General features: G+C 41.4%; 1 protein-coding gene across 1 annotated transcript; it reads left to right on the top strand.

Moving 5' to 3' along the window:
• Nucleotides 1-4,044: 4,044 nt before the first annotated feature.
• Nucleotides 4,045-13,844, top strand: TLR4 (toll like receptor 4). Its single transcript, XM_079961816.1, is given in 4 exon segments — nt 4,045-4,341; nt 5,762-5,928; nt 10,308-12,520; nt 12,523-13,844. Coding segments are annotated over 4 exon segments (2,529 nt in total). The 5' UTR covers nt 4,045-4,236; the 3' UTR covers nt 12,567-13,844.
• Nucleotides 13,845-14,695: the final 851 nt, after the last annotated feature.

Raw genomic sequence — 14,695 nt, 5'->3', positions numbered from 1 at the left:
ACTTTGAAAGACTGGATAATACAGCCGCTTAAGGAGGTTTGTAACGAGATATTAGAGGGGAAAAGGGCACCTGAGACGTGGAAAGAAGCCTTCATCACACTTATACCAAAGACTGAGGTTGATAAAAAACAGATCAAGAACTACCGCCCTATATCACTACTTAATGTGGATTATAAAATTTTTGCAGACGTTTTGGCAAAAAGATTAAAGAAGGTGCTGGTGGAGGAGATTCATAAAGATCAGGCAGGCTTTCTCCCGGGTAGGCATATATCTACCAATGTAAGGAATATAATTGACATTATAGAAATGTTGACAGTGAACATTAATACAAAGGCAGTTTTAATTTTTGTGGACGCGGAGAAAGCCTTTGATAATATATCTTGGAAATTTATGAAAAAGAATCTCCATGGGATGGGGGTAGGCCAAAGGTTTGAAAATGGTATAAGTGCAATTTATTCTGAGCAAAAGGCAAAGTTAATTGTAAATAATGTGGTTATGGATGAACTACCTATAGAAAAAGGGACACGTCAGGGGTGCCCAATATCCTCATTACTTTTTATATCGGTCCTGGAGGTTCTGCTAAATATGATTAGGGGGGACTAGCTGGTAAAAGGGATTCAGGTCGGAGCCAGACACTACAAATTGAAGGCCTTTGCAGATGACTTAGTATTGACCTTGCAAGAGCCAGACACTAGTACCAAAAGAGCTCTAGAACTAATTCAAGTATTCGGCCAGGTCGCAGGATTTAAGTTGAATAAACAAAAAACCAAGGTACTGGAAAAAAACTTAACAAATGTTGAAAGAGAGAGATTCCAAGAGGAAACTGGGTTAGTGGTGGCAAAGAGTGTAAAATACCTGGGGATTAACATGACATCTAAGAATGTAAATTTATTTAAGGATAACTATGATAAGTGCTGGACTGAGATAAAGAAAGATTTAGAAATATGGTCAAACCTGAAGCTTTCCTTGTTAGGTCGAATCGCAGTAATCAAAATGAATGTATTGCCCAGAATGTTATTTTTGTTTCAGACATTACAAATTGTTGATAAACTGGACTGTTTCAAGAAGTGGCAGAAAGATATATCTAAATTTGTCTGGCAGGGCAAAAAGCCCAGAATTAAGTTTAAGATACTTACCGATTCTAAAGAAAGAGGGGGGTTTGCCCTGCCGGACTTAAGACTCTACTATGAATCGGCAGCTTTCTGCTGGTTAAAAGATTGGCTACTTCTTGAAAACGCAGACATTCTAGATTTGGAAGGATTTGATAATAACTTTGGTTGGCATGCATATATCTGGTATGACAAGGTTAAAGTGTATAAGGGTTTTAAAAATCACATTGTCAGGAAAGCACTATATAATGTTTGGATTCGGTACAAAGATTTATTGGAAAATAAAACTCCCAGGTGGCTTTCACCTATGGAGGCCAAGGAGGTAAAGAAACTTAATATGAGAACTAATTGGCCGAAATATTCTGAAATTTTAGAACAAGAAGGTGGTGAATTTAAATTACAAAGTTATGAGAAAATAAAGTCCAAGGTACGAGATTGGCTCCATTATTTTCAAATAATGGAGGCCTACAAACAAGACAGGAAAATTGGTTTCCAGGTGGAGAAATCAAAACTAGAAACAGAACTGTTAGAACCCAATACTAAGAATTTATCAAGAATGTACAACTTGCTGTTGAAGTGGAATACATTAGATGAGACAGTGAAGTCTGCTATGGTTAAATGGGCACAGGACATAGGTCATGACATTATGTTTGCTGACTGGGAGCAGTTATGGACCACAGGTATTAAATTCACGGCATGTAATGCCTTACGAGAAAACATTATGAAAATGATTTACAGGTGGTACATGACCCCAGTCAAGCTTGCGAAGATTTATCATCTGCCCAATAACAAATGTTGGAAATGTAAAGAGACTGAAGGTACCCTTTTCCACCTTTGGTGGACCTGCCCAAAGATTAAGGCCTTCTGGGAAATGATTTATAATGAAATTAAGAAAGTGCTTAAGTGCACCTTTAACAAGAAACCAGAGGCATTTCTCTTGGGTATGGTCGGCCAGTTGGTGCTGAAGAAGGATAAGAATTTCTTTTTGTACGCTACTACGGCAGCAAGGATTCTTCTAGCAAAGTATTGGAAGACACAAGAGCTATCCATGCTGGAGGAATGGCAGGCGAAAGTGATTGACTTTATGGGATTGGCAGAAATGACCGGCAGAATCCGCGACCAAGAGAAAGAGACTGTGGAAGAAGATTGGAAGAAATTTAAGATGTATCTTAAGAACTATTATAAAATTGAGGAGTGCTAAAATGCTGAGGGAAAAGAAGACGTAGAATTGCAGCAGAAAATTGTGTTTAATTTTAGGGTGGAATTGAAAAAGAGAATGAATTTACTTTTAATTGGTTAAGAAGGGTTGCTGAATAATGGTTTAAAATTAAGGATGCAAAAAGGGAAAGGTATGGGGAAGTCCGGGAAAAGAGGGTTATGGAAATAAGGTTAAGAAAATATGAGTTTTTGTGTTTGTTTTTATGTTGTTTTTGTTTATGTTAAAAAATTTGGAAATTAATAAAAAAATTATTTAAAAAAAAATAATAAAAGGCCAGAGGCATTCCTTTTAGGAATTTTAAATGACGATATTCCAAAAGACAAAACTTAATTTTTCTTAAACATGACGTCTGCAGCAAGAATCCAGGTGGCTAAGTGCTGGAGAGGGAATGAGTTACCCACTGGGGCAGAATGGTTATGTAAGCTTTCAGAATATTTAGAATTAGCCAAATTAAGTGAATTAAGTAAAAAAGGAATGGGAGTGCCTAAAGGAATACCTTAAAAGCCAAGGTTCGAGGACAGAAATCTGGCTGAGTCTGGAATAACCTTTTGAAGTGAAAGGATAAGAAAGAGGGATTTATATCTAGATGCTAGGATAGAGATGATAAGGAAAACAGGAAAATAGGAAGATACAATGAGAGGTAAAGGAGGTGTTGTGGGATTGGTGGAAGTTAGTGTGTGTTTTCCTTTTTAGTGTTTATATTATTAATTTGTAAGATTTGGATTTGTTTTTCATATGCTTGTTTTTGTGTATTGTTATTTTTCTTTTGTTATTGTTGTGTGAAAAATACTAATAAAATTTACTATATTAAAAAACCCCCAAAAATGTCAAAACACAGACAGTCTAATGTGAAAAGTGGTTTCATTTTTCTAACAATTATGATCTTTAAGCTTAAACAGCAACATCACTTTTCAGATTGGTAAAAATGCTGACTGCTATGGCCACAGTCAAACACAGAGCTAAGTATGATGAATGCCCTATACATACATTACTGAACTAAAACTGAAATTAATCCCCCTCCAAAAAACTTTCATTACACAATTCATGTTTACTTCATCCACTTCAGGTGTAATTCAAAGATTTTTTAATCAATTCAGTAAGTTAGTTAATCTGAATTAGCTCCTTTCAAGCACTATTTATATCTATATAATTGATATCATATATACAAATGTTTTATGTGTGTATGTGTGTGTGTGAGGACACATACTGCTTTGTAGAGGTTTTATTGTCTTGTAAATCCCTTGAGAAGCGATCTACAAATCACATAATATATTTGAATATTATGATGAGTGAATTGTTGCATGCTTGTTCATGTATGTTTGTAATTATGTGGAATTAAAAATGTAATTTGTTAAATAATACATCACATAAATTTATTAAAGAATACATCAAAAGGAAGGGAAGAAAGAAACACAGTACATAATGAAAGAACATAAGAACTGCTGGATCAGGGCCACAAGTGATCTAGTCCAGCATCCTGTTCTGACAAGAGGCCAAGTCTGTGGGCAAACAGCATTCAAGCACAAGAGCTCACTCCTTTCCTGGTATTCAGAAGCACCGCCTACAACTGTGGAGGACAGAATGACAGAACTCCATAGAATGTGTAGCTTAACCCACTGTCTAATCAGCTAAGGGGAAATCACATGGTAAAACGCAACTTCCTCTTGGCATTCTGTGGTCATCATGCCTTCCTAACTTCATTTACCAGCAACACGAACCCTGCCTAAGAGAACACCACCGGGCTGTTCTGTTTTCAATTTCACTTCCTTCTTCCAGTGCGTCTCTCTAGACGCAGCTCTCTACCCTTCATGGCTATTACTAGGCCTCGTGTGGCGATGCAACGCTCCTTTTGTTAATGTTGTTTTTTCTCTCTCTTCAAACTGTGTGTTTCTTTCTTTCCACTGGAAGATGCCCAGGAATGGTTGCCTCTGCCCTTCACTGATCATCACATTCTCTTTGGCTGTGTTTTTCCAGTCCCAGATGATAATCAGAAGCCTCAACCCCTGCTTGGAGGTAGGTGTGCTTTTGAAATATGAGCTGATGTTTCTTCTGGACAGTGCCAGCCATTAGGCAGAGTGAAGCAGTTGATTTTTAATGTCAATTGTCCTAGTGTTCTTACTGTGATTAGAAGAGAGATAAGCACCTGTAGGTTTTTCAGCCTCAGCTGTCGGAACAACACAGCTGCGCTTAGATACTCTAGGCACCATGACTTGGGGTGTGCATGCACAAAAGCATAATGTACTGGTTTGCCTCTGTGAAATAGAGGTGTAGGAAGCTGGCTTGTACTGACTCAGACCACTCTGATCAATCTAACTCAGTAATTTCCACATTGACTGGCAGGAGGTCTCCAGGATTTCAGGGAAGGAATCTTGCCCAGTCCTACCTGGAGATGTCAGGGATTGAATTTAGAACTTTCTGCATTGCTTGGGGATTGGACTAGATGGCACTTTGAGTTCTTTCTAACTCTGTATTTCTATGATTCCATGAATGCAAAGCAGGTATTTTGCCACTGAGCCTTCCTCTGGAACCTTTTCTCTCCTCCTGCCAATATCTCTGAATCTCTTGACTCAGAGTGCTAGGGTTTTTTTCTTTTGTAAAGCAAAGTGGTTGGAAACAGGTGTGTGTGTGTTTATGCAAATATTAAAGCCTTCTTGTACCCAGTTTCTCCTAGTGCCCATCAGTGAGGATTCTAAGGGGCCAAAGAAAGCACAGATTCATTCTGGTTGTAGTGAAATAGCAAGGCTGTGCATACGACATTTAAAGTACATTCCAAGCTGGGGTGCCGGGTATGGGGCTTCAGCCCCCTCAATATTTTGAGGCAGGGGGCAGAACCCCCCCCCAATATTGAGGGGAATGCCATCCCCTGTCACCCTTGGGTGAGCACTGGGTAGGGGTGACAGGTGATTTATGCCCTCCACACACACCCGCCTCAGTCACCAGAGCATCCTGGCAGGCACCTACATGTCCCGGCAGGTGTGTCCTTATGGGGGGCATCGTCTTGTGCGTGTGACATCATGCATACATGACAACTCTCCCATGTGGGGCCCAGCTCAGCGCGCCTGATGTAAAGCACATGACTTCCCCTGCAGAACACTAGTTTGTTAAGGGTGGTGGGAATTGTAGCTCTGTGAAGGCTAAACTTTTCCCCCCATAATTTTCCAGGGGAAGTCATGTGTTTTAAATGTCTTTAAATCTATGATGTGTTTGTAGCACTTCTTCTGCCCCAGTGCTTTACTGCCTTGCCCTTCCCCTCTCCCTCTTGGTTAAGTCATTGTGATGGCTGTGACAGAAGGTAAAGTAGTAAGTCTTGTCCCACTGACCACTGTTGTGCAGATTGTTGCTTGGTCATTCCTAACAATTAGGCATGTCTTCCTCATTCTCTGTAGCATCTTTATAAACACAGTTTTATTCAAATGACCTGTTCATGTTTCAGGTGATCCCAGGTATCACTTACAAATGCATGGAGCTGAACCTCAGTGCTATTCCACCAGATATTCCAAATTCCGCCCAGAGCCTGGATCTCAGCTTCAACCCACTGGGAATCATCACCTCAAATTATTTCTCACCACTCTTCGCACTGAAGTTTCTGGACCTCACTAGGTAAAGTAGTGTATTTTTATTGCTGAGACCACTGGCCCAATTGGCTTCATGTCATGTTGAGAGCCAATGACAACAGATGCAAAGCTAGTGCAAATGTAACAGATGGTGCAAACATTACAGCATCTGCTACATAAAGCTACTGGGATGGGGGTCTCCAGGCATGTCTGTATGGTTCTTGGGACTCTTCCCATGACCCTGCTTTCCACCCTCCAGAAGTTTTTTGTATAGCTGCAAATTGTGCTTAAGCTTTTATAATGCTTCTTGCTTGCTTGGATGGAAGCAAGAGGCATGTGAATGTATAGAAACAGGCCTACTGTGCAGAAGGTAAAATTCACATTCATCTGCTCTCCCGACTTCTGCATTCATCACTTAATCCACCACTTGAAGGTTGCCGGGAAAGGAATATAGCCCTTGGCCGGAAAAACACGGTGTTTATGATATTTATGAATTACGAATCATGAATCATGATTTATGATTCACGATTTATATTCATGATATTTATGAATTATGAATTATGATTCATGATTTGCAATTCATGATACTTGTGATTTTTGATTCCTGATATTTATGAATTATGAATCATGAATCATGATCCATGATTTAGGATTCACGATATTTATGAATTATGAATAAGAAATCACGATACATGATTTTAGGATTCACGATATTTATGAATTATGAATTACGAATCACGATCCATGATTTAGGATTCAGGATATTTATGAATCATGAATTACGAAACACGATCCATGATTTAGGATTCAGGATATTTATAAATCATGAATTACGAATCACGATTCATGATTTAGGATTCACGATATTTAAGAATCATGAATTACAAATCATGATCCATGATTTAGGATTCACAATATTTATGAATCATGAATTACGAATCACTGATCCATGATTTAGGATTCAGGATATTTATGAATCATGAATTACGAATCACGATCCATGATTTAGGATTCACGATATTTATGAATCATGAATTACGAATCACTGATCCATGATTTAGGATTCACGATATTTATAAATCATGAATTACGAATCACGATTCATGATTTAGGATTCACGATATTTAAGAATCATGAATTACGAATCATGATCCATGATTTAGGATTCAGGATATTTATGAATCATGAATTACGAAACACGATCCATGATTTAGGATTCAGGATATTTATAAATCATGAATTACGAATCACGATTCATGATTTAGGATTCACGATATTTAAGAATCATGAATTACGAATCACGATCCATGATTTAGGATTCAGGATATTTATGAATCATGAATTACGAATCACGATCCATGATTTAGGATTCACGATATTTATGAATCATAAATTACGAATCACGATCCATGATTTAGGATTCACGATATTTATGAATCATGAATTACGAATCACGATCCATGATTTAGGATTCAGTATATTTATGAATCATGAATTACGAATCACGATCCATGATTTAGGATTCACGATATTTATGAATCATGAATTACGAATCACGATCCATGATTTAGGATTCAGGATATTTAAGAATCATGAATTACGAATCACGATCCATGATTTAGGATTCACGATATTTATGAATCATGAATTACGAATCACGATCCATGATTTAGGATTCAGGATATTTATGAATCATGAATTACGAATCACGATCCATTATTTAGGATTCACGATATTTATGAATCATGAATTACGAATCACGATCCATGATTTAGGATTCACGATATTTATGAATTACGAATTACGAATCACGATCCATGATTTATGAATCATTGTATTTATGAATTATGAATTATGAATTATGAATTATGAATTATGAATTATGAATCATGAATCATGAATCATGATGTACTATTGCTGATATTTATGAATTATGAATTATTTTATGACATGATTCATGATATTTATGAATTATGAATTAAGAATTATGAATTGTGGTTTATTTATGGTTCCTGAGTCCTGAGTCCTGATTCATGAATCATGGTATTTATGATATTTTTGATATTCATGATTTATAATTTATAAATTGTGAATTGTGAATTGCGTTTATGAATTATGAGTTATGATTTATGAATTACTTTTTATGAATCATGATTTATGAATTATGATTTATGATATAATAAACCACAGAGCCTAGGGCTTGCCAATCAGAAAGTTGATGGTTTGAATCCCCACGACAGGGTGAGCCCCCATTGCTTGTTCCCTGATCCTGCCAACCTACCAGTTCGGAAGCACGTCAAAGTGCAAGTAGATAAATAGGTACCACTCCGGTGGGAAGGTAAACAGCATTTCCATGCTCTGCTCTGGTTTTGCCAGAAGCAGCTTAGTCATGCTGGCCACATGACCCGGAAGCTGTACGCCAGCTCCCTCCGCCTACAGAGCGAGATAAGCACGCAACCTGAAAGTCGTCCGCAACTGGACCTAATGGTCAAGAGTACCTTTATCTTTACCTACCCTGCTTATCTGACTGGGCTCCTCCTTACAGTTGGTTGGGGTGTATGTGAGCAGGACAAACAAGGGCTTGCCTTATCTTTGTGGTGAGTGTAAATTCCACTAATTTCTGGTGTGTGTGGTAGTATATAATCCTGGTGGTGGCACAGGAATTCAACCTCCTCCAAGATCCTGTATTTGCTACTACTACAAGCCGTGGCTAGTTTTCAACCATTAGCTCAATCTCAGGAGCATAATAGAAGGGAAAAATTGGATGCTCCCACAGGCCAGTGGGGACCAGCTTGCTATGTTTCAATATATGCTGTAAGCCACCAAGAGTGGCTGGGCAAATCCAACCAGATTGGTGGGTATTGTTATTACTAATAATCCCACTCCCCACCACAACAATGCATCTGGAATAATGCTACATCATTATGAGCACTGCTTCAACCAACAAAACTTATTGTTTGAGGGGGCTTCTGAGATTTTTTGAGTTTGAAAGCTCAATTATCCCACAAACAGTCCTGATCTGCTGGGCAGATAAGGGATAAGGCAACCTCTCAAGTGACCTGGTCCTGGGCTGTATAAGGCATCATACATTACTACCAACACCTTGAACTTGGCCCAGTAGCCAAATGGCAGCCAGTGCAAATCCCCCAAGCCAGGTGTTAAATGTTGGCAGTTGGTTTCCCTGCAGCTGCAGCCTCTGGATTAATCCCATGCATAGCCTTGCAGAGGAAAAGGCAGTGATCGAAAGGAGTTCCCTTTGGAGTTTTCCTGAATTGCAAGGGTTTGGACTAGTCACTAGATGATCCTGGGGGTCCTGCCCAACCCTACATAAAATTAAATGGTGCAATAAAATGGTGGCCTGCTTGTACAGACAACCCTCATTTTGTGCTCCGTCTTCCTTGGGACAGCTCTTTAGATATTTGAAGATGGCTATCATATCTCCTCGGGACGCAGGTGGCGCTGTGGGTTAGAGCCTCAGTGCCTAGGGCTTGCCGATCGAAAGGTCGGCGGTTCGAATCCCTGCGGTGGGGTGCGCTCCCGCTGCTCGGTCCCAGCGCCTGCCAACCTAGCAGTTCGAAAGCACCTCCGGGTGCAAGTAGATAAATAGGGACCGCTTACCAGCGGGAAGGTAAACGGCGTTTCCGTGTGCGGCTCTGGCTCTGGCCAGAGCAGCGATGTCACGCTGGCCACGTGACCCGGAAGTGTCTCCGGACAGCGCTGGCCCCTGGCCTCTTAAGTGAGATGGGCGCACAACCCCAGAGTCTGTCAAGACTGGCCCGTACGGGCAGGGGTACCTTTACCTTTACCTTATCATATCTCCTCTCACTCTTCTCCTTCATAAGGCTCGGTTTCCAGACCCTTGACCATCTTGGTTGCCCTCCTCTGCAGAATTTTCAGCTTATCAATATCCTTCTTAAATTGTGGCACCCAAAACTGTACACAGTATTCCAGCTTGTTCTGACCAAGGCTGAATAGAGCAGGACTATGATGTCAGCTGATCTAGACATTATACGTCTGTTGATGCAGAATATTTTACACCCCCACCTCCAATCACTGCCTCCTTGGTCATGAGTAGTGACAGGGATTACCCTTATCTCCCTTGAAAAGTACAAAGAAATGAATTTGGAAGAATGACATAATTTCCTAGTTGCTCTTTCAGCTCTATGAGTTTTTCAAGGTTCAGATTCATTCTGATGGATCTGAATTTTGCCCAGATACTTTGGAATAGTGAAGGGGGGGTGTACACATACACATACACATTTTCTCTGTTTGTGGAAGGTTAAGAGATGGAACCAGAGGGAATGACAGCCTCAGCATTTCCCCAAAAGTCCAAATGTGCCCATGAGCTTAAAGAGGTTGATGGCTGCATGGAGCCCATGAGTAGCCCCCTGTTTTCAGATTCTCTTCTTTTTTCCCCAACAATAGATGCAACATCCAGAATATCGAAGACAATGCCTTTGCTGGTCTATGTAACCTTTCTGTCTTGATCCTGACTGCCAATCCTCTCCATTTCCTGGGTGCAAGAGCTTTTCATGATTTGACATCCTTGAAAAGACTGGTAGCTGTACAAACTGAACTATACTCCCTGGAAAACCTGCCCATTGGACAATTGACATCTCTCCAAGAACTGAATCTGGGAAACAACTACATTGATTCATTGAAGCTTCCTGAATATTTTTCCCGCCTACTATTTCTAAAGTTTTTGAACCTCCAAGCAAACAAGATATCTTCCATTTCGGTAGGAGATTTGGATGCATTGTCAAGCCAGAACCTCACACTTGTGCTATCTAAGAATGACATAAAACATATTGAGGTAAATGCCATTGCAGGACTTCACCTTCAGAAACTATCTTTGAGAGGCTGCTTTGAGAGTAGCACCATTATGCAAGCCAGCCTTCAGAATCTGACTGGTTTATATGCCAACAGTTTAGTGTTAGGAGAATATAGGAACATTAAGAAGCTGCAGACTTTCAGTAAAGGTATCTTGGATGCCCTATGTCATATGCGCTTGCAGGAGATAACTCTCATCTGCACTAATGGTGATGTTGATAGTACAGATGACCTCTCTCTTTGCTTGAACAACTTCTCCACTATACGACTGGTAGATACCTACATAAAAGACGTGTCAAATTTCCCAGAAAGCTCAAGCATACGCCATCTTGAATTCAGGGACTCCAGATTTAGACAGGTGCCTTCAGTGAGGTTGTCTTCCTTAAAGGAGCTAAGATCACTTCACATCACCCGCACCAAACAGCTTGTTGAATTTAAGGAGGACTTTCAGGGACTGCAGAAGCTCGAGACCCTGGATCTCAGTCAGAATGCGCTTACTGCTGACCTTTGCTGGCTCTGCCTCAGAAAAGGGGTTCCGAACTTGAAGTATTTGAATCTTAGCTTCAATGTTAGAATCAGTTTAGAGCCTGAGTGCTATGGCCTCCCCAAACTGGAAATGATGGATTTACAACATACCACACTCAGTGGAGCAGGAGAGGTCCCTGTTTTTCTGTGCCTTCCAAATCTCATCTACCTTGATATTTCACACACCCACACAAATATTCAGTCAGAATGTACATTTTGTGGGTTGAAAAGTCTGCAAGTGCTGAAAATGGCTGGCAACACCTTTGAAAACAATAAGTTGCTTAACACCTTAAAGAACCTCAGCAGTCTGCAAATCTTGGACATTTCCAATTGTCGGCTGCAATATCTCTCCCTTAACAGCCTGGCCAGCCTCCATGAGCTCCGCGAACTGAACATCAGTCATAACAAGCTCCTGGGCCTCCATCCAGAGGCCTATGTCCACCTCCAAGCCCTCACTATCCTGGATTTCCATAGCAACCAGTTGTCTGTTTTAACAGAGAAGGATCTACAGAATTTGCCCAGCAGCCTGAAGAATCTGGACCTCTCTCAGAATCTTTTTGATTGCTCCTGTGAGAACTTGCATTTCTTGCAGTGGACCAAAGAGAACAGGAACCTCCTCCGGCATGTTGAAAACATGACCTGCCACAGCCCCAAGCACTTAAGAGATGCCCGTCTGATGAATTTAGACCTAGCTTCTTGCCGTGTCAGTACAGCCACAGTGGCTATCTCAGTGACCATTTCTGTGGTTCTAGTCTTATCTTTGATTCTGGTTTATAAGTACTATTTTCACCTGTATTATTTGGCAGTGTTGCTTGGTGGACACCGTCGCTCTGCTGAGGAGGACAATGTCTACGATGCCTTTGTCATTTACTCCAGCAGAGACCAGGAGTGGGTGAGACGGGAGCTGGAGGAAACTCTAGAAAAGGGAGTGCCTAGCTTCCGCCTCTGCTTCTTCTATCGTGATTTCATCCCTGGAGTACCTGTCATCACCAACATTATCAAAAAAGGCTTTCAGAGCAGCCGGAAAGTCATCACTGTTGTCTCTAGTCACTTCCTGGAGAGCCGATGGTGTAATTTTGAGCTCGAGGTAGCTCAGTCTTGGCAGCTGCTGGACAGCAAAGCCAGTATGATCTGGGTTGTTCTAGATGGGACGGACAAAGCAGTTCTGCAGCGGAAGTTGGGCCTGTTCCGCTACTTGCGGAGGAACACCTATTTGGTGTGGAAGGACTCTGAGTTGAACCGGCATATATTCTTGAGACAGCTGCGGTCAGCCTTGCTTAATGGCTAAACATGGACAAGGAAGAACTGAAGCTAATGTTAGTAGGTTAATGTTAGCAGGCTAGGGCCATATCTCAATATTTCTGTTGCCGTGAGCCAGCCACCAAGTCAGGGCCGATGCTTTGCTGGCTGAGGCAAAGGACAAGATGGTACGCTCCACCAAGGCACATGCAGAAAGCAACTGGATAGGTAGTGGAATTGTACTCCAATACTGGTGAAAGGACTGTGACTTCCACTGCAGTTGAGGGCAGCAGGAAAACATAAAGTGTACAAGTCAGGCCACTCTCATCTCCATCCACTCTCTGCCCCTCAGCATCTGCCAACTGAGGCAGATGCCTCACTTTGCCTCATTGTAGGGCCCTCCCTGCACCAAGTGAAGGCAATGTTCGAGAACAAATGTTATGAAGGGTTACTTTATTGAGCCTTGAATAATTTCCATCTGGGAAGCAATGTGATGCACTACAAATGTCCTTATTTACTGGGGGCAGTCTCTATTCCTTGACTCGGTTGAATTTATGTTTCTTTCCCTCCCCATTTCTTTGCCTTTGGGGATGCCGTTTATAGGTTTTCAGTGGGGGCTAGTCCATTTGGGCAGATGGAGCATGGCCCCACCAACCTCTGTGAGCCCTCAACTTGACCCCACCTGCCTGCTTTCTGGTTTACAACCTGTCAAGGGGGGAGCACTGCCTGCCAGCTTCCTCCTCCTCAGTCTCTGTGTTATCCCACTTGCAGAACTCAGCAGGGAAGAGGATGGAGAGGATAGGCAGAGCTATCTGCCTGTCATATGCTCTGGCTTTATCTAGAGATGCTTTCTGCCCCACCAGTCCAGTGGGCACTACCTCCTGCTGTTGCTTATCCTCCATGGCTCAGCACCCTCCCCATAATCCCTAGTGTGTGTGTGTGTGTGTGTGGAGGGGAATGGCTCCCTGTTTCTAGCATGGATATAAAAACGTGAACATGAACTTTTAGTGGGAAGCTACTGTTTTGCACACCCAGCTGCTGAGGTATATTTTTGAACTGTTGATACCATATTATCACTCACTCCTCCATAGTATATCTTTACTCTGATGACAAACACGCTTTCGGCTTATAATTTCATGGGATGCAGCCTATTGCTGTGTATATCAATGTACAAGGCAGAGTAGAGCCTTCAGCAATGTGTATAATGATATTTCAGGGTGCAGGGTAGAGACCTTGGCATGGTAATAGGAATGCTACCAAGGTGTCACTATTCTGATCAGTAAAATTCTGGAGGATGTGCAGGGTCAGTGGATGGGGGACAGGGGAATGTTCTGGTTGGATGACCCTAATAACAGAATTTAGCTTTTATCCTTGGGGAAATTATCTGTGTATGTGGTGTGGAATCTTTAAGAGGGGGAAGAAGAACATGGTGCCTTTCACTTTGCCTCCCATCAGCCCCAGCCAGCATGGTTAGTGGTCAAGTATGATGGGAATTGTAGTGCAACAGCACCTGGAGGTCCAGAGGTCCAGAGGTCCCCTTTCCCTGCCATAAGGATACCATTTCAGAAGCTACATCCACTGGCCCATCCCTCACCTGAACAGTCTCTTCCTCCACCTCTGATATGACCTGCATGCCCTTCTCCATCTCTGAGTGCTCTGACCTTTCCTCTGCCCTGGTTCCTGCCTCATGGGTGGTGCCAAAACCCATAAATGCCCCCCTCTCCTGGGTCAATCCATGACTTGCTGAAAATGAAACAAAAATGAGTTGAATTGTGTATTACTAACAATAATAAATGGGAAGCAGAGAGAGAGTAAGACAGGCTCCTTTATTTATTCAAGGTTCTATATCGTCTATGCCTAGTAAAAGGAAGAGGGAATAAGATTATTATTATTTTTTTGGTGAGGGGTATGTAGCCATAGGCCTGGAGTAGACGTGGTCCCCATCCCTACCAACAATATGGCTGCCACACTCCTGTTTCATGGGAGGTAACCAATGGTTCCCTATTCAGGTGCTTTGTGGAAACAGAGTTGCTTCCTGAGACATTGTACAGGAAATAAACAACAAACAAACAAAAATATATGACTTTCCCCAAGGGCAGTGTGTATTTGTTCATTACAGCAAATAGGTTTTTGAAAAGAAGTGTTTTACTGTGTTTTGATCTGCTTTTTAACTTATTGTTGATTTTAAATAGCTTTGAATGTTTTAAATAGTTATTTTA

Source organism: Podarcis cretensis, assembly GCF_951804945.1.
Source record: "Podarcis cretensis genome assembly, chromosome: Z".
Taxonomy (NCBI): domain Eukaryota; kingdom Metazoa; phylum Chordata; class Lepidosauria; order Squamata; family Lacertidae; genus Podarcis; species Podarcis cretensis.
This window is presented reverse-complemented; position numbering and strand designations above follow the sequence as displayed.